Raw genomic sequence first — 25,460 nt, forward strand, 5'->3', positions numbered from 1 at the left:
TATGTATATATATATATATATATATATTATATATTATATCTATATTATTTATATATAGAGTGGAATTGGAATCAGTCATACAAATACCTCACAGAGTGCAAAGTGATTCAAGGGGAACAAGCAAACCCCCTCATAAAACCACTTAATATTTGATACATAAAAATCAGATATAAATGACACCTGAACCTCTAGATTAATAAGTACACAAAAACACACTTAGGCTATACATACTACTAACGAAAGACAGCAACACACTTATATTGAGAAGGAGGTCCAGAAGCAGGAAAGGATCCAAAAGGGACAGATTAATTTAACGATTACATCCAACCTAATCCATAATGATATAACACTGTAGGTTGGGAATATCGAAGGCCCATCAGGCATAAACAGTGCCAAATACTTCATTCTCATCTAGCCGATGACTTCGAACAGGCATATTATACCTTACCAGGTAAGAGAGAGTGCTCCCTGGAAGAATAACAGAACCAGCGGTATGGGCTGGGATGCCGTAACCCCAAATCCAGTGGAGCAAAATCCACAGGATGTGATACTCCTTATAACGGCGGAATTCCTCTCGAGAATTCAGGCAGTGGGGACAGCAGGTAACAACTTCAACGGGCAATTCATTACAGCAGGCAACCACAGCAACCTTCATAAACGGCTCATGAAACAGACTCCCGCGCTCGTCTCCTCAGGGGAAGACAAAACCTCTCGAAGAGGAGGAGCTAAGGTGATGTCACTCAGAAAGAGAAACATAATTGTAAATGCTTGTTAACAATTTAAAGGGCCGGCGAGGAGGACAAACTAAGTCCTCAAGAAACTCTGCCCAAATTGCTTATTACATGCTACTTAAAATATTATCATGGTAACGTACTGAACTTAAAGAAAAAAGGACAGCATACTGGCCCCTCCTCACGCACCAAAGAAAAATTACAATAAATTCTTTTCTTTCAAAAGTTTTACATTAATAAGCCTTCAATCAAAATTTAATTTAACTTGATAAAGTACCATAAAATAATAAATGTTAACACAAAATGGCACAATACTACACAAAACTTAATATGCAGTACAAGACCTTAAGCCTACCAATAGTGCTACAAAAATATCAACAAAACTTCTCTAAAATGTTACATAAATGGAACTGATATTCCTGGAAGTTCACAAGTGAGGTAGCAAGTATCAAGGTTGGCAGACCCAAAAGTAATACCCTATGTAACTAACACCACAGATTAATATTACGGGGGTTGTAAACCCAAAACCTAAAAACCACCACCTCCACAGGTCAGTGCACACTATATAGTTGAGTAAACAGTCTAAACAATTTAGATTCACACTTATTCCTTTAACATTACCAGCCGGGTTTCTGTAACACTTTCTCCACAAACGATTCACTTCACTCAGTATCAAAGAGCGTCCTATGAAAATACACAACCAACCCAGAACGACAGGAGAGAGAGAGAGAGAGAGAGAAGACCAGCACGGGCCTCCCTTGCGAAAGACAAACACACAAATACCAGTAAAGCATAGTTAACAGCATTAAAACTAAATCACCACAATAAACCCGATCAATAAACAATGTACTACAACAGCTTCACTTCACTTGTGAAGTGACCTTAAACTTAAGTAAACCCCAATCCAAGACTTCAAACATTTACATCGTTATATTGCCACGACAATAAGGTTATTACACACATATACCGTAATTCGAATGATACTGAGATTACTTGATTTGCTGCAAGGACCTACTTCTTCCTGTTCAACAGTGCGTGATAAAGCATCAGCAACAATATTGTCATTACCTGGAATGTGGGCAAATTCCAAATACCACTCCTGTAACAAGAGATTCCAACGCATTAATTGTTGATTTTTATTTCTTTGCCCGCTTGGAAAGGTTTGAGGATTATGGTCGGATTATGGTTAACACTCAAAATTAAAGCTGGTGTCTCTTTCCACTGTTGAGTACCTTTGTTGTGGAAGAGATCATCTTTGGGAGAAGAATGCAACAGGATGAGAATCTCCGTTTATCCTTCTGTAGCAGCAGTACTCCAACACCTGCATCACTCGCATCAGTGGCAAGGGACAAGGGAATGTCAAAATCTGCGGTTTTCAGAATAGGGAAATTTACCAATGCCTGTTTCAGTTGTTCAAAAGGATTTTGCGTCGATTTAGTCCAATTAAAGGTTCACATTCTTGAGACCTGTCCACACTAGGAAACACTGTTTGCAAACCAATGTTTGGCAGTTTGCAAACTGTTTGCAAACAATGTTTCCTGTCCAGACCTCAGTAGTCGTCAGGATGCTTGTTGGTGCAGCAGCCTCTTTAATCTACTTGGCTATTTTAATGCGCTCGAGGAGGGATCAGAGAAAGATAAAGCCTACCTTTGATGGCGGGGAGATTCAATTTTGCTTCTCTCCTTTCCCCTTTTTTGATTGGTGTCCGATAAATACCATTTATAGGAAGGAATAGGGATTCAATGATGCGTGCATATTTTTCTTCAAACTCTAAATAATACATTTTATTGGGAGATAATTTATTTACATCGGTCTCTTCGCTCCATCTTCCTTTTCTATGCTCCCCGCCAACGCCGCCCCCCCCCCCTCTCCCCGCAACATCCCAGGATGCACCGACCCCCCTTGAACACCTTCTATCGCATGAAAGCAACGATAGATAGATAACGGTTATTTCAAAACTTTCCTTCACCAACAAACGACGCCTAAATATGTTTACGAAAGATTTTCTGCTCGGAATAACTTTTACTTACATTTCCCACAATATTTGCGTAAACTCGTGTTACACCCTGTATATACGCATACATACATACATACTACATACAGTACACATACATATATATAAATAAATTATATATATACATATTACATACAATGTACATGTATATATATATATATATATATTATATATATATATCATAAATGCATGTATACATATGTATATATAAACATATGTACATTATAAATATGTATATATACATATAGCTACACACAGAAACACTAAATGTTTTCCATTCTGGATGGGAAACAATATACGGTATAAATTGTTTGCAAACCATGTTTCCTAGTGTAGACAGGCCTTTACGTAATATATTAGCCAAGAGGTTCAGAAATGTAAAAAGAATAAATAAATAAATAAATAAAAAATAACAACCTACGGTAATACTCTACCAACCCAAGGAATTTTCTGACAACCCTCAGACACTTAGGAATTTCTATATTCTTAGTGGACTCAACATTTGCCTGTTTAGAAGCTACCTTATCACAACCAATTTGTGACTCAAATAGCAGGGGCGTCGTCTGGTCTCTAGAAGTCGGGGGGACATTCCGTAAATTAATCGGTTAATATTGGCGAGCTATGTGAGACTATGTGCAGTTTGGCGTTCCGGGCGGACCTTGCTGTAAGGCCGCCACCGGGAAATATTTTTAAGGAATGGAGGTTATTTGGTGTATTTTGATACCATAGGAATATCGGGATGATATTAAAGGAAAATGGTGACAGATTTATCAATATTAGTCAGGCAACAAGCTTTATCAGTCCACAATTTACAGATTGGCTAAAATGCGGTACTTTGACTATAACTAGGCCTAGACCATTAGGTGAAATACCAACGACCAATTGACAAGGCAGTTCATGACCGATATTATGGTGAATGTTTTATAACCTAGCGCTAGAGTATCTTCCAAACTGAGCCATTCCAGTTTCAGGTCTACCATTTTGCTAGTTTTAATTAAAACTTAATACATTTGTACAAAAGTAATGTCTAACAAGAAAATCAAAGGCTTAGATGCAGGACAAACAATAGTCTCACAAGCAACTGCGGCAAACGTTGGTGGTGTTGGCCGCGTTTGCCGAACTCGAATGTAGATTTAAGTGGCTAATTAATCTGACCACGAACCTAATGAAAAATTACATAATCTATTTCATTATTATTATTTCAGTATTCTATACTTGTTAGTATTGAGTGTATATATATATATATATATATATTATATATATATATATATACTATATATATATATATATATACACTGTACACACACACCACACACATATATATCTATATAATAATATTAATATATTATAGGTATACTGTGTAGATAATATTAATATTAGCTATTAATAGCCTCATTTCCATGGTAAACAAAACTTCGAGGAAAAAATAAGGGGGGAGGGGGGTGTCAATTGATATGTTGTCCCCGACCCCTGCTTTGGCAAACTCACTCTTTTTTTAAAGTAATTACTAAACTAGCTTCTTTCAGAAACTCAAACGACGCTCTATCACGTATTAGGTGGATGTCCCAGTCATCACTATAGGTTACTGTATCATCAATATAGACGACACACTATTCCAAATTATGTAACAAAGTATTCATCAAATTGAAAAGTTGCAGTAGCATTCTTCATACAGAACGGCATGATTTTACATTGAAACAACCCTGGTTGTGTTAGGAAAGTTGACAAGGCCCTCGGCCGTTTAGACAGAGGAACTTGCCATTTGCTTATATATTTGGACTTACCCATCTTATTAATACAGTCTTCAATACGCGGCACTAGATAACAGTCAGGTTTAGTGACTTCGTCTCCACCTTACAATAATCGAAACGCAACCTGAAGTCACCATCGGGTTTCTTTACCAATACGACTGGCGATGACCAATGACTATTGCTGGGTTCAATCAATCCGTGCTTTAACATATAATCTACTTCCTTGGCGACATCCTCATTGTTAATTTGAATTTAAATCCGTTGTCGGTGCACTTAACGACTGAGTCAATAAATTGTAGGGTTTTATTCTGTTCTACTTCAAATTTGAACTTTACGGATGGAACCAGACCATTCAAAACTTCTAAAAATTCTAAGGGGTATGGTGCCATCCATAAAGTTCAAATTGGAAGTAGAACGAATAAAACCCTACCATTTCTTGGCTCAGTCATTATGAGACCCGACAACGGATTTAAATTCAAATTATACCGGAAACCAACATCAGTGAATGCTTTCATTCATAATTTTTCCAGCCATCACCCCAAGATAAAACGATCAGTCTTCTCAGGGATGTTTAACGAGCATATAGAATTTGTGATCCTGAACTTTTAGTAGAAGAAATTCAGAAAATTCTCTGAAATTGCAGGGAAATGATGTTGCCCAGGGTATTTTATTGATAGTTGCCTCCAAAGTGCAAAAAAAAAACATTTTACTGTCACGAAAGATAAAGTAATTTTGAGATTGAAAATATTTTAGTTTTGCCATACCGTTGTGAATTTTTATCAATTGTACGTAGCCTGAAATGTCTGAAAGTAAATGTTGTTTTTAGCAATAATTCATCTGTCAAGAATTCATTCTTTGTATTAAACCAGTAATGCCAACAAGAGGAGCGTAAAAATTAATTGCACAACTTGTAAATATACCTTATATTGGACAATCTGGTAATGTACGGGTTACAAACAGCTCAAGTGCCATCTTTTGTCACGTAAGAGACTTTGATCACCCTACAGACTGGAATTCACCCAGAGTAGTTTTTAGAAGTTCATGAATGCATGACAAATTGTTAATTGAAGGGTGCATCATTAGTTCTTTTATAAACATGAATATGAGCGACGGTCTCTTTACGATTGACGAATTGTTGAAAAGCTTTATTCTTAATAATTTAAAAGTTAAACGAGTTGTAGATATTTTACAAACAAGTAGTTTTGTACTGCGATTTGTAGTAACTGCATATTTCCGCTAGGTATGTTTTTTTAACATCGTTTATTTATATACCAAAGTGGGTTGTTGACTTGCTTTATTGTTATTTGTGACCTCACATTGTTTTCTTATGTAAGTTGTTTTCTTAAAATGGCTTAGTACCCTGAAGATGACTTTGGAATAAAAGTTGAAAGTCTTGATAGCCTCCTCCCTCCATTTTCACGTAAGGATCTCTTTTGTATTTATATGTATATATATGTATAATAATATATATATATTATATATATATATATTATTCATATATCAATGTAATAATATATGTATATGTATATATATATATATATATATAATATATATAGATATATATAATATATTATATATATTATATATATCTATGATATATATATATATATATATATTATATATATATATATATATATATATATATATATACAGACAAAATCTTATGAATCAATGTATGGGGAATTTCGGGGAATATTTTCAAACTTATAATTAGGGAATTTCATTTTGTTGATTTGAAGTTATTAGTGTGAATCATAACATAAATATACCAGCTTTGACATGTATGTAATACTATCCAAACACCTATGTCTTCCTGTGTAACCAGAAAGTAATAAAAATCTATGAAATTCATGATGTGTGTGGTAAGTAAAAATCAATTGAATTGAAAACATTTCAGCATTTCTATTTGTTCTTTTGCAGCCCAAAATGAACGAAACACGAATGAAACTTGTGGAAATGGCTTTCGACAAGATGGACAAGTCAGGTGACGGCGTTGTGACAGTGGACGACCTGAAGGGCGTCTACACCGTCACTAAGCACCCCAAGTTCCTATCCGGGGAGATGACCGAAGACCAGATCCTGTTGACCGTCATTAAAAAGTTCGAAAACAACACTTCCGTCGATGGAAAAGTATGGACGACTCTGTCTCATTTGTCTCTAGGGTTTCTCTCGTTTTTCTGACAACTGCAAAACCACTGTAGTTACAGTCATGCTCAAATCATGTCGCATCACTTAAGACTTAAGAGCATGGCTGTTCACCCCATATACCCTGTGACTGTCATGATGTATAATGCTCAATGCCCCCATGTATATTACAAACCACTAGATCATTTCCCCTTCTCTGCAGTTGCAATTCTCTCTCTTATTCTTAATTCTGTAGATACGTGCACCTTTTTATTTTACTTTTTTAGATAATGATTGGGTTACATACACATACTGTGCATGTGTTCTGCATAGTCATTTATTTTATTACAATATACATATGTGTATGTTATAATGGCCTGAACCATCTCACAATAAACGCTTCCAATTTTTAGAAACCATACAAATAAGGGATTCAGTATATATTGTTGTGATCTCAAGACGTTAAGCAGTTCCTACACATAACTATCCCGGCATATGCTAGGCCCAGATTTCAAGTAGGTATATTCCACCTTACCAGAAAGCACAGGTTACTCCCAGGCAGAATAACTGATCCAGAGGCGTCAGCTGGGATGCCTCACTCCAAATCCAGTGGAGTCAAACCCACAGGATGTAATCCTTCTAATAGTGGCAAAACTCCTCTTGAGATTTCAGGCAGTGAGGATAGCAGGTAACAACCTAGGAGGATAGATACATGGAGACCATGCAACGGACCCTAGCGTGTACTAGATGTGAAGCAAGAATATTTGGGATTGGAGGGGGGGGGGTTCCTTATCTAGCACCGTTATCCACTTGAAACATTATTGGGCCCCTTTGTTTGTAACGGGATTTGTCTCCCTATCCCGTTGTTTTGTATATTATTCTGTTACTGGCGTGTTTTTGGCTTGTGTGAACTTAGGTTGGCATTAATGAGTAAATGAGCAACGCATTGAAATGAAAAAAATATTGCTTTGAATAGTTTTATATCATAAACATCCGACAAATATCTTTCGTCAACAGACGAGGAGCTGAGTTGAGTAGTCACTATTTCCCAAAGCTATTAGCAACTTGTTATTTGAAGACTATCTTTTAGAAATATAGATATAAAAAATGCAGGCCATAAAAGGAACAATGCACTTAGTTTTCATAGCAGGGTGAGAATAAACTTATACTTTCGGAGACTTCTTTATTGAACTCCTTGTTACAAAGGAGAATAATGTCTGCACATCACACGAATAGTGTGTTATTTAATTTTTTTTCTCTGCAATACCATGTTTAAATAAATATTTGATATATCTGTGTGCTTATCGTGACTTATGTAATGCAGGGAATTTGGACCCCTGAACTGTAGTATTACCCACAAATTATCCATGATAACACTCATATATGCATTATTTTTCATTATAAAACACTGTACGAGAGGTAGCTGGACACAATTCGCTTATGCGGCACCAGTCGTTCTTGGGGCACATAATCCCAGAGACATGTAAAGCCATTATTCAGGTTATATTATGCAACACGAGTTTACAAAGGTAAAAAGTAACTGTGTTGCACGCACAGCACCTTGCATAGTCAGTGGTATATAGTCTAGCTCTATAGTTCTGTTAAAGCAGAATAGCCCTTAAACTACTTCGGTTCCATAGCTAAGTACACAAAATTTTCAGTTTATACAAGGAAAATTTAAATATTATTGGAAATATTATCATAAATATTATATTATCATGGAAAATAACAATGTAATTTAAACAATATATATATATATATATTATATATATATATATATATATATATATATATATATATATATATATATATATATATATATATATATATATATATATATATATAGTGTGTGTGTGTGTGTATTAGTAGTTATTCAAATTACATTATTATATCCCCCGCATAAAATTAGTTTATGATTATATTTCCAATAATAATTAAATTTTCCCTGTATAAATTAAAAATTTTACGTACAATAGAGTTGAAAATTGTACTTGGCTACAGAACCGTAGGTTTAAGGGCCAATCTGAACGGATCATTGACCTACTGTATACTAGACTATATACCACTGACTATGCAAGGTGCTGTGTATGCAACACAGTTACTTTTTACCTTTGTAAACTCGTGTTGCATAATATAACCTGAATAATTGCTTTACATGTCTCTGAGAGTATGTGCCCCAAGGAACGACTTGTGCCGCGTAAGCGAAGTGTGTCTAGATACCTCTCGTACAGTGATTTTGGTTGTCTCATACAAGTGTTTATTTTATTTATTTTTTTTTTATATAAGAAGGAAGACCATATTATGTATAAGGTATAATATTTCCATGTCGGTCTGCTCGTCCATTCTCGGGTAATTAAACTAATCACCAGGGTAAAGTTTCAATTCATTAAACATTCAATCGTGAGATAATTCGTTTCTCCTCTTCAACCATAGTTCAATTCAGGTTCTCCGTTTTCGCTGGGGTTTTCCAATTTCTGCTGCAAGAGGGCAGCCTATAGCGTTATTACTGAGCGTGTCCTCACTCTATCAGGTTTCGGCTAACTGAAGTCAACCCAGATTCCAGAACGAATCTTTTTTTGCCGGTCGGTAACAAAGTCATCATTTGCGAGCATAAGGCAAAGGCGATAAAGGTGATAAGTTACCAAAACATTTCTGTCGTTGTTCAGGTGTGGGAAAGTGAATAATGAAAACGACGAATAAAGATTTTGAATAATGAATATGAAATGATAATGTATAATGAAACGTGTGAGAGAGGGTGTTATATAGGTCTTAGCCAACGTAGACACCTCGAACCATGACGTTAAGGTTGATACCAGAAACAAACAATATATAAGGGAGAGAGAAAGAGGAGCTTAGTGAGAGAGAGTTGCAGTTACAGTGAGAGTCAGCGCAGACGGTGTATGCAGTGTGAAGGTGTTGCCCATGTCGCGGGTAAGTTGGGGTAACTGAACTTTAGACTTTTTTTACAAACTCTTTCTAGAACTCACTTTTTTTCCACCAAGTCCAAATTTGAACTAAGCGTACATCAGGCTCGAGTCCAGTCGACTTCCCAAGAAGCAGCAATAAACCCAGGAGAAACATTTATATTTACAAAGGGCTATTAAGCAAAAACCCTAAGAGGCTTTTGCATCAGGAACCCATGAATATTTATCTTCAATTGTTTATAAGTAAATTAATGCCAGACACCTCCAGATCATGTTACCTTAGACGATGTTAAAAGATAGCCTAGTACAGCGGTTTGCAGGGAAGGCGGCGAGCCCTAGAGGGAAAAAAATCTTCTACTTATATTAGTTATTCTCTTAACAAGAATGAGGAACTGATATTCAGAGGTTTATGAAAAATGCAAAACTATTGCCTTATGGCGTTACTTTCTTAGAGTTTAATACTCTAGTTAGGCTTATTGGGCTTAACATGTTTTGTAATTATTGACCTCCCTCCCTATCCTTGAAACCCCTTCTCTTACTCAATTTTGTTTTTTTCCTTAAATCTGGGAGGGAATTTTACTCATAGATGCAAGGGGGGCGTGAAAGAAAAGACCAACTCATAAGGGCCCCCAGTGAACGATTGTATGAACGACTGTCTGAAAGATTGTCTTATCGACACACACTATTCAGACAGTATGAACGATCTCCGCACCGATTTCAGTCTGAACAAAGATTTTGTCTCGAAAAGACATGGCATCATCTTTAGAAGAGATGTGCGCCATAACATTATATCGGCAGACAAACTCATACATTGAACGACCTGTGTATAACAGACTTAAGTCGCAAGCCAGCAACCTACTCTTGACAGATTCACGCTGAGATCGTTCAGACACGAAACTCCGCCCACTTTTGCGTTCAGACAAGCCCATACACAATGTTTTTGCGAACGGTACAGACAATCATTCATTGTATAGGGCCCTTTATAGGGGCGTGTCAGTAAAAAGGTTAAGAACCACTTGCCTAATATATATATATATATATATATATATATATATATATATATATATATATATATAGATATTTAAATATATATATATATATATATATATATATATAATATATATATATATATATGTGTGTGTGTGTGTGTGTGTGTGTGTGTGTGTGTGTGTGTGTGTGTGTGTTTGTTGAAGGGGGAAGGGGCTGCTTCATTGCTCACTCAAACGTTCGGGCTTATTCTCATATTTTGTCCGACTCGTGGAGTCTGGAATTTACCTGAAAAATCACATTACATAAACCTCTAAGGAAATCGTCATTATCAATCTTTGAAACAAATTAGAGATTAATAAGGCTTTATTAATATGAACTTGCGTACGAAATTACACGAACTTCATCAACGAATCATAAGTCTAAGAGAAGATTATAGCCTTGTGGGAAACTATACAGAAGAAAATCCACAAATTATATGATACTAACCAACTGCCCCAACCTTCCACCATCCAAATCATTATTTGTTGCTCTGTCTTCCTGGACTTCATTGTCACATTACTCTAAAATTTCTCCTCTTGCAAACAATTTCCAACTCTTTCATTAGTTTCTGCGGTTTCTCTTCGTTTTTCCTTAATCAGAGCTGTCTCATCTGTAAGCACCAGCATTTGCACACTTCATTCATGATCCATTTTCTTTCCAGTCATCAACTTTGCATGTGCATCTACTGTCCTTTCCCTGAGATAATGAACACACACCTGTGCCAGACCCGTGCGTGGCCTAACACCTGCTTAGCCTTTGTCCCCTAACATGACTTCCCTTGAACTGGGTCGCTACGGAGGATATTGAGAACTTCGCGGTTGCCGACATAGCTTTTGAGATGAGGATACTAGTTTATGTAGCACTATTACTCTATCTTGACTCTATCCCATCACTGTGGAGGCATAGGGACTTTTCGTGAATTTTATGAATTTATCTATTTATTTATTCATTTTTATTCTTTTTAACAAATGATATCTATATTTTTTGTATTTCTCTTTACCTTGTCTTACTTCCTAATAATCTCCATATCCTTTGGAAGCTTGAATTTCAAGTCAATGGCCCCTTTGGTGGGCTTGTGTTATATGAATAGGGTTCATCTGAATTAATAAAAAAATAATGATAATGATACCTAGAAGTGCTGTAGCGTCTTCAAAAGCAGACTTTCATTAACGACATAGTGAATACAATATAAATATCATCAAACTGAATTGTACTACATACCTATATTTCTCTGCATTGCAGATCACGAAGGACGAATTCTGCGACTACTATGCAGGAGTGAGCGCTTCCGTCGACCAAGACGCTTATTTCGATCTCATGATGCGCAACGCCTGGGGAATTAAATAGATCCCTCCAGACCATTTTATGAATCATGTGGTTGCCAAGAAGTTTATTAAGATATGGAGTCATCGCAGGCCTTATATTTTCTCCTTCTTTATAAAGTGTACTACAATGGATTATTATTGCATAGATCTATTAACTCTTGCGATGCCTCCTCACATTGCATAGAGAGACTTCCCTTCAAGGCATCCAGTTTCATCAGCTGTTTCCTTTTGCGCACCATCATTTGTAAGTTTCAGTGCTGAGGATTTTCATTTTAGTGGTCTTTAGTTTCAGGTTGTTGTTGCTTTTAATGATGAGACATCAAGAGTTTCTTATGATGTAATATGGGGATGCAAACTTTTATGTGTTTTTATTTTTTTTATTTTTTTATTTTTGGTACCAGTTTCTTATTTTCTTTCAGACAGAGATAAGTTCGTTTCTCCTTTTACCGTTCAAATGTTTTCGTTTTAGAATTATTTCATAAGTCTGTAAGTGTGAAATTAGTGCTCGTTGAATATTGTCTGATCAACCCGAAAGGTTCTTTAATTCTCTTCCTCTCTCTACTATGGATATCGTTTTCCATTGTATTCAGTGTAATGTAAGGAAAGAAAACTACTGCCATTTTCATGATATTTAGATATCCTGTTCACTCTCTCGTACCGAAATTCCTCTTGCTTTTGTTGTTTCATGTTACTACGAAAAGAGAACATTTTTAGGTGCTAGTCTATCCTGCCGATAGTGATATACCGTAGTCGTTGGCTTTTTATGATCAGATCGCTTTGCTAAGTGGCTAATAACAAAGAGGGGTCTTTTGGGCAACAAATACACGATATCGTTGACGCAATGTTGTGTTTGGACCATTCACCGTAATTTCGAAGTCTATCAACGATGGTGGGTTCAATCTTATTCCAAATCTCTAGCGTCATTTTTACTTATTAGAGACATAACTGCAGTTGATCAACGGGAAACACATCTCCAGACATAACCGAATAATAAATAAGTCTTGAACACTTATAAGACAGAATATTTTGCATTTACCAATGCCAGCTTTCTTTGGGTGACATATTCACACACACACGCACACACACACACACAAACGCGTGCGTGAATGCGCATCCAGCTAACTCGGAACATCTTGTCTCATTGAACATGTCACAAAATTTCAACCAATCAGAGTAATAGCACCGACAACACCATAGACAAGCAGTGACTCGATTTGCTGAAGCTTTGGGACATGTGAACGAGACGCATTTCAATGAGCGTATATTGAACAGCATAGGGTGGAAAAATGAAATCTGTTGATTCGTCATCATTGCAAGAATGATTTTAGTGTTAAAAAGTTTATCTTTTCCTTTTATCTAGAATTTTCATCATTGACAGATCACATTGCTTAGATCAAAGTTGTAAACGGCATTCCATTTCTCATGAAATTTCTCATCCAAAGGATGATGCCACGCGCTTCAACAATGTCTGAACTTTGAGTGTCAATTGTCATTTAAATCTCAAGTATTTATGAAAATCGAGAGTCTCTGATAGCATATTATTGCTGCGATAACAACCGAACTTGAACTCGCCTGCATGTAATCCGGTGCTTAGGCAAGAACTAAACTCATACAATAAAAAAAAAATCGAAAATGATTCTAGCTGCATTTATATTTACATTTGTTCTCTGTGATGATATGTGGAATAACTTACTGTTGAGTGATCACATATTGGGTTACTGGGAATGCTCATTGAAATATTTAGTGCTTGCACTGGGGGAAAAAAGTTATTTCGAAATTATAAATATATATCTGAACACTGATTTCACATCCCGTAAAAGGCTTGTACCTCACAGAAGGAAAACAGAAAGTGTTAACTGCGACATATTTACAATCCCAAGTATGCTTTTTTATCTGCACTAAATCTACAAAGATATTGAATGAATGAATGTTTGGAAATCAAAAGTTCATTAAGACCTACATCACAACCTAGAAAATATATATATTTTGAACACATTTCCAAATGCTTATTTATCTTCCAGGCTTACTTATTTCTGCGTATCTCGCAGTGTAATTGACTTCTCCTTGTCATTCTTGTTACTTTAAGGTGTCAGATGTTTATACATCAAATGATATGAATGTATAACAATGAAGAAGAGTCATTCATCGACTCATCATTGACTGTCAAAGGATCACTGTACATGAAATAATAAATCTCAGAAAATCCTGTTGCTGTTTCGTTACTTAAAACTCCTCTCATCTGCGCTCTTTACCCAGGACTGCCATGCTATGCTGTTGGAGGGATCTCTTGGAAATCTAGAATGCGTCCGTCCGTAATTTCAAGTGCAGGCTGACTTTCTTTGGCTCAAATAGTTTAGAATGTTACACTTTCAAGAAAATTTGCCGTCTTGACAAATTAGAAAAGCTACTGTTCTAGCATCCCATCCCAGACTTGGGGGAAAATTACTGGAAGAAGCCCAGCAGAAGGATCTTGTCCTAGCCAAGAATGACGTACAATACAGAACCACTGGCGAAGGAACTTGGAAGTTTAGGAGTGACATAATTTATCGTGTTTTCCAAGGAAAAGTGGCTATAAAGGAGCGGCAAAATTTAACTAGTGCCCAAGTTACTCTTACTTTACAATATAAAAATGAGGAATGATTTCTAACGTTTTAATGTATGCTTGAAGTATCTGGAAATTTTCACTATTCAGATTGGATTTTATATTTTTATAGGAATTCCCATTAGATATCATTTACACTGGTGTTTTATATGTATGTATATATATATATATATATATATATATATATATATATATATATATATATATATATATATATATATATATATATATATATATATATATGTGTGTGTGTGTATGTGTGTGTGTGTGTATTATGTATATATATATATATATTGTAATGAACTTAAGATTGATTATATTCATCCAGGGTTCTTTTTCCAGACTGGCTCAGTGCCAAAATACCAGGCAAGAACCAGCAGCGACACAAAATTCACAAAGCAAAATTAACTCTCAAAGAGGGCTACAAAAAAACACTGAATGAAACTTAAAAATAAAATTTAATTGACAAAAATAGTCTTAAATTACAAAAAGTAGTCCTCAAAAAGCTTTCTTAGGAACTGGAAAAGCACATACACTACTTTACAATAATAACACTCGAACCATCATGCGCCTACCTAACTTTTATACCTCAGTCGAAGAGAAAGAAAGGTGTAGGAGGCAGAAAAACACACTTTCCCTAGCATACGACAGTTGGAGTTGCAGAGTGAAGTAAACCTTAAACCTAATCAATTTCACAATAATTATTAATCATAATACACCTTATAATAATAATATTTCCTAAATTGGCGATGATACTACACTGAAGACGCAATGAAGAGATAGCTGAAGAAATCTTGCATATGTTCTCAGAGACCACACCGAATACGTAATTAAAGATTAGTATAACACGTCAACAGTGATTGTCCTACTTCCGGATCACTAGGGGTGTCCTTGCACCGAGGGGATCACCAGAGAAACGTAAATTGTCTATATTATGTATGCAGGCGGGGTAAGAACATATACGGTCTGCTTACCGTTCTTCGCCCCTAGAAGGCCTCCTGACGACTCCAGGAGGTCAAACACACGGCAACAGCCAGCAGCAGTGGCAAGCAGCAGCACAAAAGCAACAGCAATGCTTATAAGTGAGGCTAAAATTCATTAGCAGGAGCCTCTCAAATTCGATGATAGCAGCAGGATCAGGAACAATTATCTTCCGATAATTAAGCAGTGAAAAATACTGAAAGACCTCCTCTGTTGGGGAGCCGATACTCTCTGCCCCACTGCCCAAAAACGCACTCCAGGTAAAGGGCAAGAGAGCGAAAGCAAAACCACGTAATGGGGCAGTTCAACAAGCCAAGCACCGAAGACGGGTAGTCCGCTCCACAAAACATGAAAGGCAGAAAAAATATATGGTGAATAAACACTATACAGATGAACACAAACAAAACCTTGGCCGGGGATAAAAGAATGTTCCAAGAGAACTTTTCGTGACTTAATTAAAACAAATGACATAAACCACGAACAAAATATTTAAAGTAATTATGGATTACAATATATATATATATATATATATATATATATATATATATATATATATATATATATATATATATATATATATGACTGGTATTTCGAAAAATAATTCTCTATCACTTCCATAATACTGATATATTCGATAAATAAAATAATGTAGTTTTAATTGCCAGAAATGTGTGATTGTGAGAGAGAGAGAGAGAGAGAGAGAGAGAGAGAGAAATCTTATTAACTGTAAGAACAGCGGGTATTTGTTTTTCATTTTTTTCAACTGTTGCCCAATCATCAGTCTTTCCAGAGCAAAACGTTACAATCTTTGTTCGCCAAATAAACCGCCAAATAAGCCTACATCGCTTTATGTTAAAACGATAAAAGGAAATATACAAGCTTCAGCTTTAACAAAAAATATTAACTTTCAGATTATCCGTTTGAAATCTAGGAATGTTAAATTGTTTCGACCCAGAACAAACCCAAATCATATAATAGATCATTAGGCGCGCATGAGCATCACGACTTTGAGCAGTCTCGTTTTGAAGAACTTCACTTGCAACCTACCGCCCATTTTGACCCCTTTCCTCCAACCAATTGTTTCTTAGCAGCCGTGGTGTTCACACACGCTATATTGTAGATTCTCTCTCACTCGTTACATTGTTGGACTTTGTCTTTTACCATTTGGCTTCCCCTGAACTGATGTTTTTAGGGACAAAGTGTGTTTATTACTTCCGTGAACTATCTCTCAGGCGGAGAGAAGATCATTTTATCAGTTTCTTTGTTTATGCATCTCTATGTTGGGTAGTGGTGCCTTTAGGTTTGTGTAGAAATTTAGAAAGTATAGTTTCTTAGTTTTCTCCTGATCTAGTGTAGTGTTGTCAACCCATTACTCGTTGGTGCACGGGAGCCACGGGATAAGGGAAGGCTAATGGATAGTTGTCGCCAGTTTCTGTCAACCCACATTCAGTGTGTTCTAAGGGTAGAGGACAAGAATATTCTCGAGCATTGACTTATAGTGAATGCAAAGTGTGGCCAGCTTCTCAATGGGAAAAGTTTGAAAAGAGTGGTAAAAAGAAATCTACGTCGATTCCCAGGGAAGCGACTCCCTCCATCACCTGCATCCCATCTTCTGCTGTCTTTGCTACTTCTCCGTTACCCACCATTTGCGGTAGGAACTTTCCATCTGTTGCTTCCCCTGAAGAGAAAATATTCAACAGGAGATGATGTCAGTGATTGTTGAGGAATTTTCAGCAAAGGGTTCGAGAATGTTAGCGCAATGGGTAGCAAGGCAAAGAAAACAGAGGAGAGTAAGAGCATGGGTAGGGATGTCTGGCAGCCCAGCCTAGCCCAAAACCAGTGGATACCGACAGACGACAAGGAGAGCTACCTCTACTAAGTTAGACTCCTTCTTCAAACAGAAGGCAGGATCTACGAAATGCTGTCTAGCAGCTTCTTCCCCTGAAAAGAAGGACAACCAGTCACCACACCCATCCATGAGGATCTCCCGATCACATTCCAGAAGCGTGACTCGGCACAATGCTTCCTTGAGACATAAATGACACAGGAAGAAGATTCATCCCTCTTGCCAATGGTCCAGAAAACAGTGTGTCACTTCTTGGGACACCTAGTCACGTTCTAGAAGCGTGATTTGGTATGGTACCTCCCCCAGAGATGGATGGCTCAGAGAGAAAAGTCAGCAGTGCCTCACAGGTCTGACACAGCACAGTGCCTCCCTCAGGGATGGACGTCATGAAGAAAAGAGCCATCCATTGCCCCAAAGATCCAGGTACCTGGCTGACACTTCATGTCCCACTCATTCTGGCACTCTCTGTACCACCAACTAGGACTTGTATTGGGGCAACGACTCCTGGAAACAGACCATGAAACCAGGGACGTACAGGCACAAGTTCCATCACCATTCCTGGAATTTGGACACAGATGAGGAACTGAGGCTACTGGGAGTACAACCACTCCAGGATAGCAGATCCATGGAACAGGAATGGTCTTGTACATGGGCATGGTCCTGTTCACAGAGCAACCATGATCGGTCTCAGTCTCATTCCCCCTTTTACCATTCAACACAGCCTGCAGAGAGTAGGAGAAGGAGGCATCATGATGCTCCCTCACTGAAGCATTGGAGCCAAGACACTTGGACACCAAAATGGAGGGGGGATCGGGAAAGACTTAGACTGTCGAGGCAGACTTAGTCTTATTCAGGCCAGTTAGCTCATGATTCTCCAGAAGAAGGAGTAAATTTTGTTGACCTTATTTGTATGATATGGAAAATTTTGAAATACCCAGAGCATGAAAGAAAGGTAACTTAGGATTTTACCAGCTCCTCTTCACAAGGACAGGTAGCCGATGCCGCTCCAGAAGTCAAGAGGTCCATCCGCCTCCCATTAACCAAAATGGTGAAGACTGCAATAACGAAAGTGGATATTCAAATAGCAGGAGAAGAAGGCTGCCTCTAAGTCTCAGTAACTGCTGCCTCCTCCTTTGACACAAGAAGCTAAATATTAGATTCTGAAAAAACCATCCTCTCTTCTCAGGATAGTGAATCAGACACTATCCTGGTTGTCTATTAACACATCATTGGAGTATTTACATCAAATAGAATCGAAATTCACCAGTGCAGAGATGGTGAATTTTGAATTAACTTTAAGAAGGACAACCATCAAGGGGCATTGTTAAAACTAATTGAAAGGACAGTCTCCAAAGATTTGTGCTTGGTAATGAAGGACTTTTTCCCTCCATCAGGGAAAGCCCTAAAGTACATGACAAAAAATATGGTAAATTTGCAGGCTAATGGACTTTTGAAGAGAAGAGAGTCTCTCTCCTCTGTAGCACAAAGCATATCTCATCAGATAGCTGGTCGAATCTAAGAAACAGTGTTTGTCTGATATGTCTGGACGTTTTCTTCAAGAAGATCTGGATCAGGCAATTGCAAACAGGACAGAAGATGCAAAATACATTATACCATCGTCCTCTGTTGGATCAGCCCCAAGAAGACAGTCCTACAGTTCTAGCAACCAGGATAGACAGATGATACCTACAGGACAGCCCTTTCAACAGAGGCTTTGTCAAGACTCCCAAGCTTCCAGAAAAAGGGAGACAGCCCTACTGATCCACTGTACCTCACCCAAATGACAGCAAACGAAATGGAATGTGCAAAAGAAGAGCCAGTGGATGAGAAAAAGCTTTAACTCCATCGACTTTGTCATGAAAAATTAAGTGCTCTATTTCTCGGCGACTGAATTCTGCCTGGGCCTTACGTAAAAAAAATCCATGTAATCCAATTGGCGGGGCGAAAAGGACCCTCTTATAAATGTAAATTTAATATTTTGTCATAGTCATGAGAATAGGCTCTATTTTTTTAAATAGAATTGTTGAAACTTAGAAGTAATTCAGATGTTCTTGTGCACGGGTTGGTAGCTATCCCTTCAGGTGGGTCTATAAGCCGATAACATCCGGAACATACTAGTGTAAGCTGTCGTAGATTTATTCGTGACATACTTCATCAGACCAGGGTTGGGAGTGGCGCTATCTGGGAAACAAGTGGTCAGAGCGGCAGAAGGCAAGAGCACGGCCATGAACTGTCAAGTCTCTCAGGAAGGGGAACATCCTCCCTTTCGAGCAGAATGTGAAGAATCAGAATGGTCAGATTGTAGGCTTCACTAGCAAGATAGCCAAATTTGCAGATGACGCCAAACTATACTCTGTTTTTTCCATCTGTCCATCCGCCCGTGGTGGTCGCGCATGGTAACACTGCGTCCCGAGCTTTATATAGTTCCGCTTGTGTAAGTTTTAAGTAAATAAAAGGATATCTGGGTGTACATTTGCAACTGAAAAGTGTTTTAATAATTATCTGTATACGAATTACGCCGTTAATATTCGAAATAGGATATCATTTAAAGCCTGGGACGCAGTGTTACCATGCGCTGACACCACAGGCGGATGGACAGTTGGTATAGGTGTAAATGCAGCAGACCCAGATACAGTAGAATGTTTAAGAAATTATCTGAGGAAAATAGGAGAGTGGTTAAAAATATGGTAAATGCCTTTTAACCTGGATAAACGTAAAGTGTTACAAATAGGGACAAATAACCCTCATGCCAACTACATGCTGCTTGTGAATGGCATAAATAGAGTAGAACAACAAGAGGACCTTAGAGTTATCATTACCGAGGACATAAAATCAACAAAACAAAAAGCTGAAAAGAAACCACAGAAACTAGTGGGATACATAAAGAGGCAGTTCAGATACAGAAATAAGGAAATGGTGCTGCAGCTCTACACATCAATAGTTAGATCCCATCTTGAATATGCAGAACAGTTTTAGTCACCAACACTAAGAAAGGACACAAATAGACTAGAAGGGGTACAAGCAAGAGCCACAAAGTTAGTTCCATCCATCAGGCAAATAGGTTACCATAGACAACTAAAGAGCCAGAACATGTATGACCTAGAAACACGACGATTGCGAGGACAACTAATAGAGACATTCAAAATACTGAAAGGCATAACAAAAGTAGACAGTAACCTCTTCACATTAAACGAAAACCAGACAAGAAATAATGGATGGAAACTAGAACTGGAGATTCAACACACTGTACTGAGGGAACTGCCACCCAAAGAAAGCTAGACAAAATCATTAGAACACTGTGAATGAATTGTAATTATCTCCTCGGATGGACAGATATGTCTTTGAGACATCCTAACCCTTGTAACTCCTTGTAATTCAGTATATACAATATATATGTGCATATGATGTAGATTATGACTGCATATCATATTATATTATATATATATATATATATATATATATATATATATTATATTTTATATTTATATATATATATATATATATATATATATATATATATATATATATGTGTGTGTGTGTGTGTGTGTGTGTGTGTGTGTGTGTGTGCGTAGTATATATATATATATATATATATATATATATATATATATACTATATATATGTATATATATATGTATATTGATATGTATGTACCATATGTGTGTACACACACACATCTCTATATGTAATATATATATATCTATATATATATATATATATATATATATATATATATGTATGTATGTATATATATCATATACATATATATGTATATTTATATTTATATATATATATATTATATATATATATATATATATATATATATATATATATATATATACATATATATAGATGTGTATGTGTGTGTGTACACACATATAGTACATACATATCAATATTCAGATATACATATATATATATATATATATATATATATATATATATATATATATATATATATGTGTGTGTGTGTGTGTGTGTGTGTGTGTGTGTAAAAGGCACCGGAGAAAATTTGTAATAAGTGGAAATGAGGCCGACAACGAGTGACGTAAACAAGATTGGAATGCGAAAAACAGTAAAGTGTCGTCAATTGTTTATAAGAGCTTACAAGCATTGGAACAGACGAGACAAACTTACGTATCATAATATTACCGGCTGCACTGGTGAAATTGCGAGCACGCAAATGACCTGGTTAGTTCGGAATCACATGAATGTGACGTAGTGCGTTAAATAGGACGTGTACATGGGAAATGGAAACGCGCACAATAGACTAGCGTGCGTGTATTCGTGTGTTCAGTAGCGTGAGTAAGTTCATACATCTGTTCGAACAAATGAATGAGATATAATCTCAAGTACGGGAATTAATGAGGCAAATCGACGACAAACTGTCATAGTGGTCACAGGAGACTTTGAAGATCCGAGGAGGCGTGCTAAAATCCATCAGGAAAGGTAAAGAACATTTAGAACAGTGACATTTGGGAAAATAAAGAATATATTTTTGTATATTGGGGCTTTGAATTCGCCTAAGATTTTATGATTAACTTTCAAGGATGGGAACAAACCAAGATAGGTTTCGCTATCAATTCTCGCCTTTGTTAAATGGGATCTTTTGATCCCTTAACAGATTTGGTGGCAGCGGTAAAGGGCAATTAGGCCTATGGATTACGTTTCTGGAGAGACTGGGAATTATATAGGAGTTAGGAGATTAGGTAGATGTTAGGAAATAGTGATTATAGTTATATATTTTTGGGAACTGTCCGTCTACTATTGACAAAGGCATTGAAGTCAGCGAAATTCGAGTAGTCGAGGGGTCAGCCAGCCTTCTAAAGCAATGGCAATGTTCATTGTGTGTGAGGGTGACGAGTTTTGGAAATACAGCGGAGATTGTGGTATAATAATTAAATGTGGTATAATTAATCAAAACTTTTTTAACTCAGTGGGAGAATGGATAAAGAAATTGAAAAATTCCGCATGGATAAATGGTAATAAAATCTCACTTAACAATTTACAGAAAATAATACATTTTTCCATGCTTCTACACGACGTCCCAGACGCCATTGTAGATAGCTTTGATGAAAAGATTGAACCCAAATCAGATGAGGAACTGATTTATTCCCAAATTCAGAAACACATGTCCAAATGTCCAACAGTGGATAGCACATCTTTTAATGGAATTGGTCCAAGAAATACAATACAAAGAGACTCAGATTTTCCCTCTCCCCGTTTGTGTGCAAAAGTGGTATATAAGAGAGGATCGATGGATCAAGGGCAACAGCAGTTGTGTTGCTTCAATTGTAATAAACCAGGGCACACAAAGAAAGTATATAGAGTCAAATATTGTGGAATATTCAAAAGTGCAGATCACTTTTGGCAGTCTTGTCCATCTCAAAAACGAAAAGATGCAAGACCCACACCTCAGAAATTTGGGAGGTACAATGTGAGAGCTTCCCAGGTTAGTTACTCAAAGGGGAACAGAGATCGGCAAAATTTTTGGAAGGCTGATCAACAAAAAGGGTACAGATCATTTGTACGTGCCATTGTGATCTCGTAGGGGACGCCCCAGAGCCCAGACCGATAGTGAATGGAACAGTGGGGGATGTGAAGATCTAAATTTTCATTGTCAAGGGAGCTTCAATAAATATCATGGACCACAACCTGTATCAGTCCATGTTCTCCCAATGCCCTTTTTTAACCTTCAACGGAGACGGTGTACGGTGTGCAAGCCCATAGATTAAATACCTTGGGTTTTATAAGAATACAATTTAATCTGGGTGATAGAGTACTGATGGAACCATTTTTGGTGATAGAAGGGGTTGCATTGGGCGACAGACTTTTGCTGGGCCATCCTGCATGTAGGAGACACAGGATATCGGTCCATACAGGTGTTAGTGTCATAATGGTTGGGATACTGGGTGTTTTTATTCCATATGCGGATATAAGTGAAACTGAGGATACAGAGGTTAATATGGGAATATTGGCAGTGGTGTTGGTGAGCATACCAAATGATATGGGGAATACTAGCGGTGGTGTTGGTGATTATAATGGGGATATTTGGGATAATGGCGGTTACAATGGTAGTTATGATGGGGATATCAGTGATAATGCTGCTTACAATAGGGGTACTGGTGACAATTGTGGTGGTATTAAGAATGGGAATATTGAGAAATAACAATGATGATTCTGATATTGGGGTTATGGTAGTTGGAATAAGGGATACTAGTATAAATAAGGGTGATATTTATGGGGATGTGGAACAGAAAAATGCTCTCTGCAAATATAAAGGTGTTTATCAGAGGATGTTATTTTAAATCCAGGTACAAAGACTAGGATGAAAGTCAGACCGGGGGAAGAGAAAAAACCCAGAGGTGTGCATAATTGAGGGTGAACAGAGTATCAAATACCGGTATTACAAGGGTGGAATTATTGAACTGTAAGGAAATATCAGAACACTTAGGTGGTAGACCTCTAAGATTGGAAAAATTATTGTGGTTCAGTGGCTATTGTATAAGGGAAATCTGAGTTTTCAGAGGCCAAAATGCAATCATGGAAAAAATCTTCAGGGAACGTTTAACTAACACAGACTACAAAGAGCACATAGAAGCGGTTAGCGAACTTTTAGCAGAATTTGGGGATACGGTGGCTTTAAAAGGGGACAAGTTTGAACTGACTAATGTGTTAGAACATAGGGTGAATCTAGAAGAAGGTACGAAACCCATTTTTATTCCTGCATACCACATACCTTTCAATCCATACAACTTTCCTCTGTTGGTGGTGCCTAAGAAGGACGGGTCTGTCCGAGTATGCATCGACTTTAGACGTTTGAACGAAAAAAGCAATTCCTGACTGGTATCCAGTCGCTTGCATACCAGACCTTTTCGTAGAAATTGGGGGACATAATATTTATTGTTCAATTGATTTAGTGCAGGGTTTTTTGCAGGTCCCTCTTTGCGAATATGGCAAGGAATATACTGCTTTTTCAGTGCCCAAGGGACATTTTGAATTTACGCAGACGCCTTTTGGCTTTTCAGGTAGTCCTATGACTTTTACAAGGTTAGTAAACACAGTTTTGCACGGGCTATTGGGTAAAAATGAATTTGTGCACATGGATGATATATTGATTGCAACAGATTCGATCGAGCACCACATGGAAGTGCTTAAGGAAGTACTTAGGAGACTTAGGTTAGCAGGATTGAAAGTTAAGCTAGCTAAGTGTTCCTTCTTTAAGAGGCAAATTACATATTTAGGTCATGTCACATTTAAAGAGGAAGTTAGAGTAAATGACGATAAAGTCAAAGCAATTGCAGATTTTCCTGTCCCTAAGACAAAGAGGCCAATTAGGTCATTCCTGGGGATGGCATCATTCTTCCGCCGTTTCGTGAAAGGGCTTTCTAATATAGAAACTCCTTTAACAGATGTGTTGCGGGAAACCGCAACAAGTAGCTTTTCAGAAAGTTAAGGACGCATTAGCGAATCCCCCAGTTCTCAAATTTCCAGATTTCAGTGTACCTTTCACATTAGTGACTGATGCCAGTCAGGAGGGTATAGGTGCGTGCCTTATGCAAATATTTGATGGACAACTCCACCCAATAAGTTATTATAGCAGGAAATTTAGGACAAAGGGCGGCAATGAAAGATTAATGGCTATCATAGATAAGGAAGCCTTTGCAATAGTATCAAGTTTAGTTCATTTTAAAATGTTTCTGATGGGGAATGAAGTAAAAGTTCTTACAGACCACAAGCCATTATTGGATGTTTTTAATAAGCCCGATCTGTCGCACAAAAGAGCTCGATGGTTCTTAACTATCAGGAACTTTGTGCAAAGCTCAAATATATAAAAGGCAAGTTAAATGTATTTGCAGATGCCCTTAGTAGAAGTTTTTATGATACTGAAGGATTTCAAGTTGGGGTGGTTACTAGTGATTCTATACAAGAGGATAAAATTTTGGCAGACACAAAAGCGTTCCTCAGTGGCGAATCAGTCAGGAAAGGTTATAAGTTACCTTTTTGAGGTTTAAAATTAGAAGGTAATCTGTTGGTCATGAAAATTAAATATAAATTAAGGACTAGTGAAAGTAAAGGGGACACGATACAGATCGTGATTCCGAAAGTCCTAATTCCAGTAGTTTTAGATAC

The 25,460-nt window shown here is 37.2% G+C and overlaps 1 protein-coding gene across 3 annotated transcripts in view; it reads left to right on the top strand.

Moving 5' to 3' along the window:
- The window catches only part of LOC135220529 (crustacean calcium-binding protein 23-like), an 80,905-nt gene extending 66,801 nt beyond the window's left edge, over nucleotides 1–14,104 (top strand). For all 3 annotated transcript variants that reach the window (XM_064257711.1, XM_064257710.1, XM_064257709.1), the window contains exons 4-5: nucleotides 6,417–6,626; nucleotides 11,816–14,104. In XM_064257711.1, coding sequence (XP_064113781.1) covers nucleotides 6,417–6,626; nucleotides 11,816–11,920 — 315 coding nt within the window. In that variant the 3' untranslated portion in view covers nucleotides 11,921–14,104. The remainder of the gene's footprint in view (nucleotides 1–6,416; nucleotides 6,627–11,815) is intronic.
- The last annotated feature ends 11,356 nt before the right edge of the window (nucleotides 14,105–25,460 follow it).

The sequence above is a fragment of the Macrobrachium nipponense genome, chromosome 2, assembly GCF_015104395.2.
Source record: "Macrobrachium nipponense isolate FS-2020 chromosome 2, ASM1510439v2, whole genome shotgun sequence".
NCBI classification, from domain to species: domain Eukaryota; kingdom Metazoa; phylum Arthropoda; class Malacostraca; order Decapoda; family Palaemonidae; genus Macrobrachium; species Macrobrachium nipponense.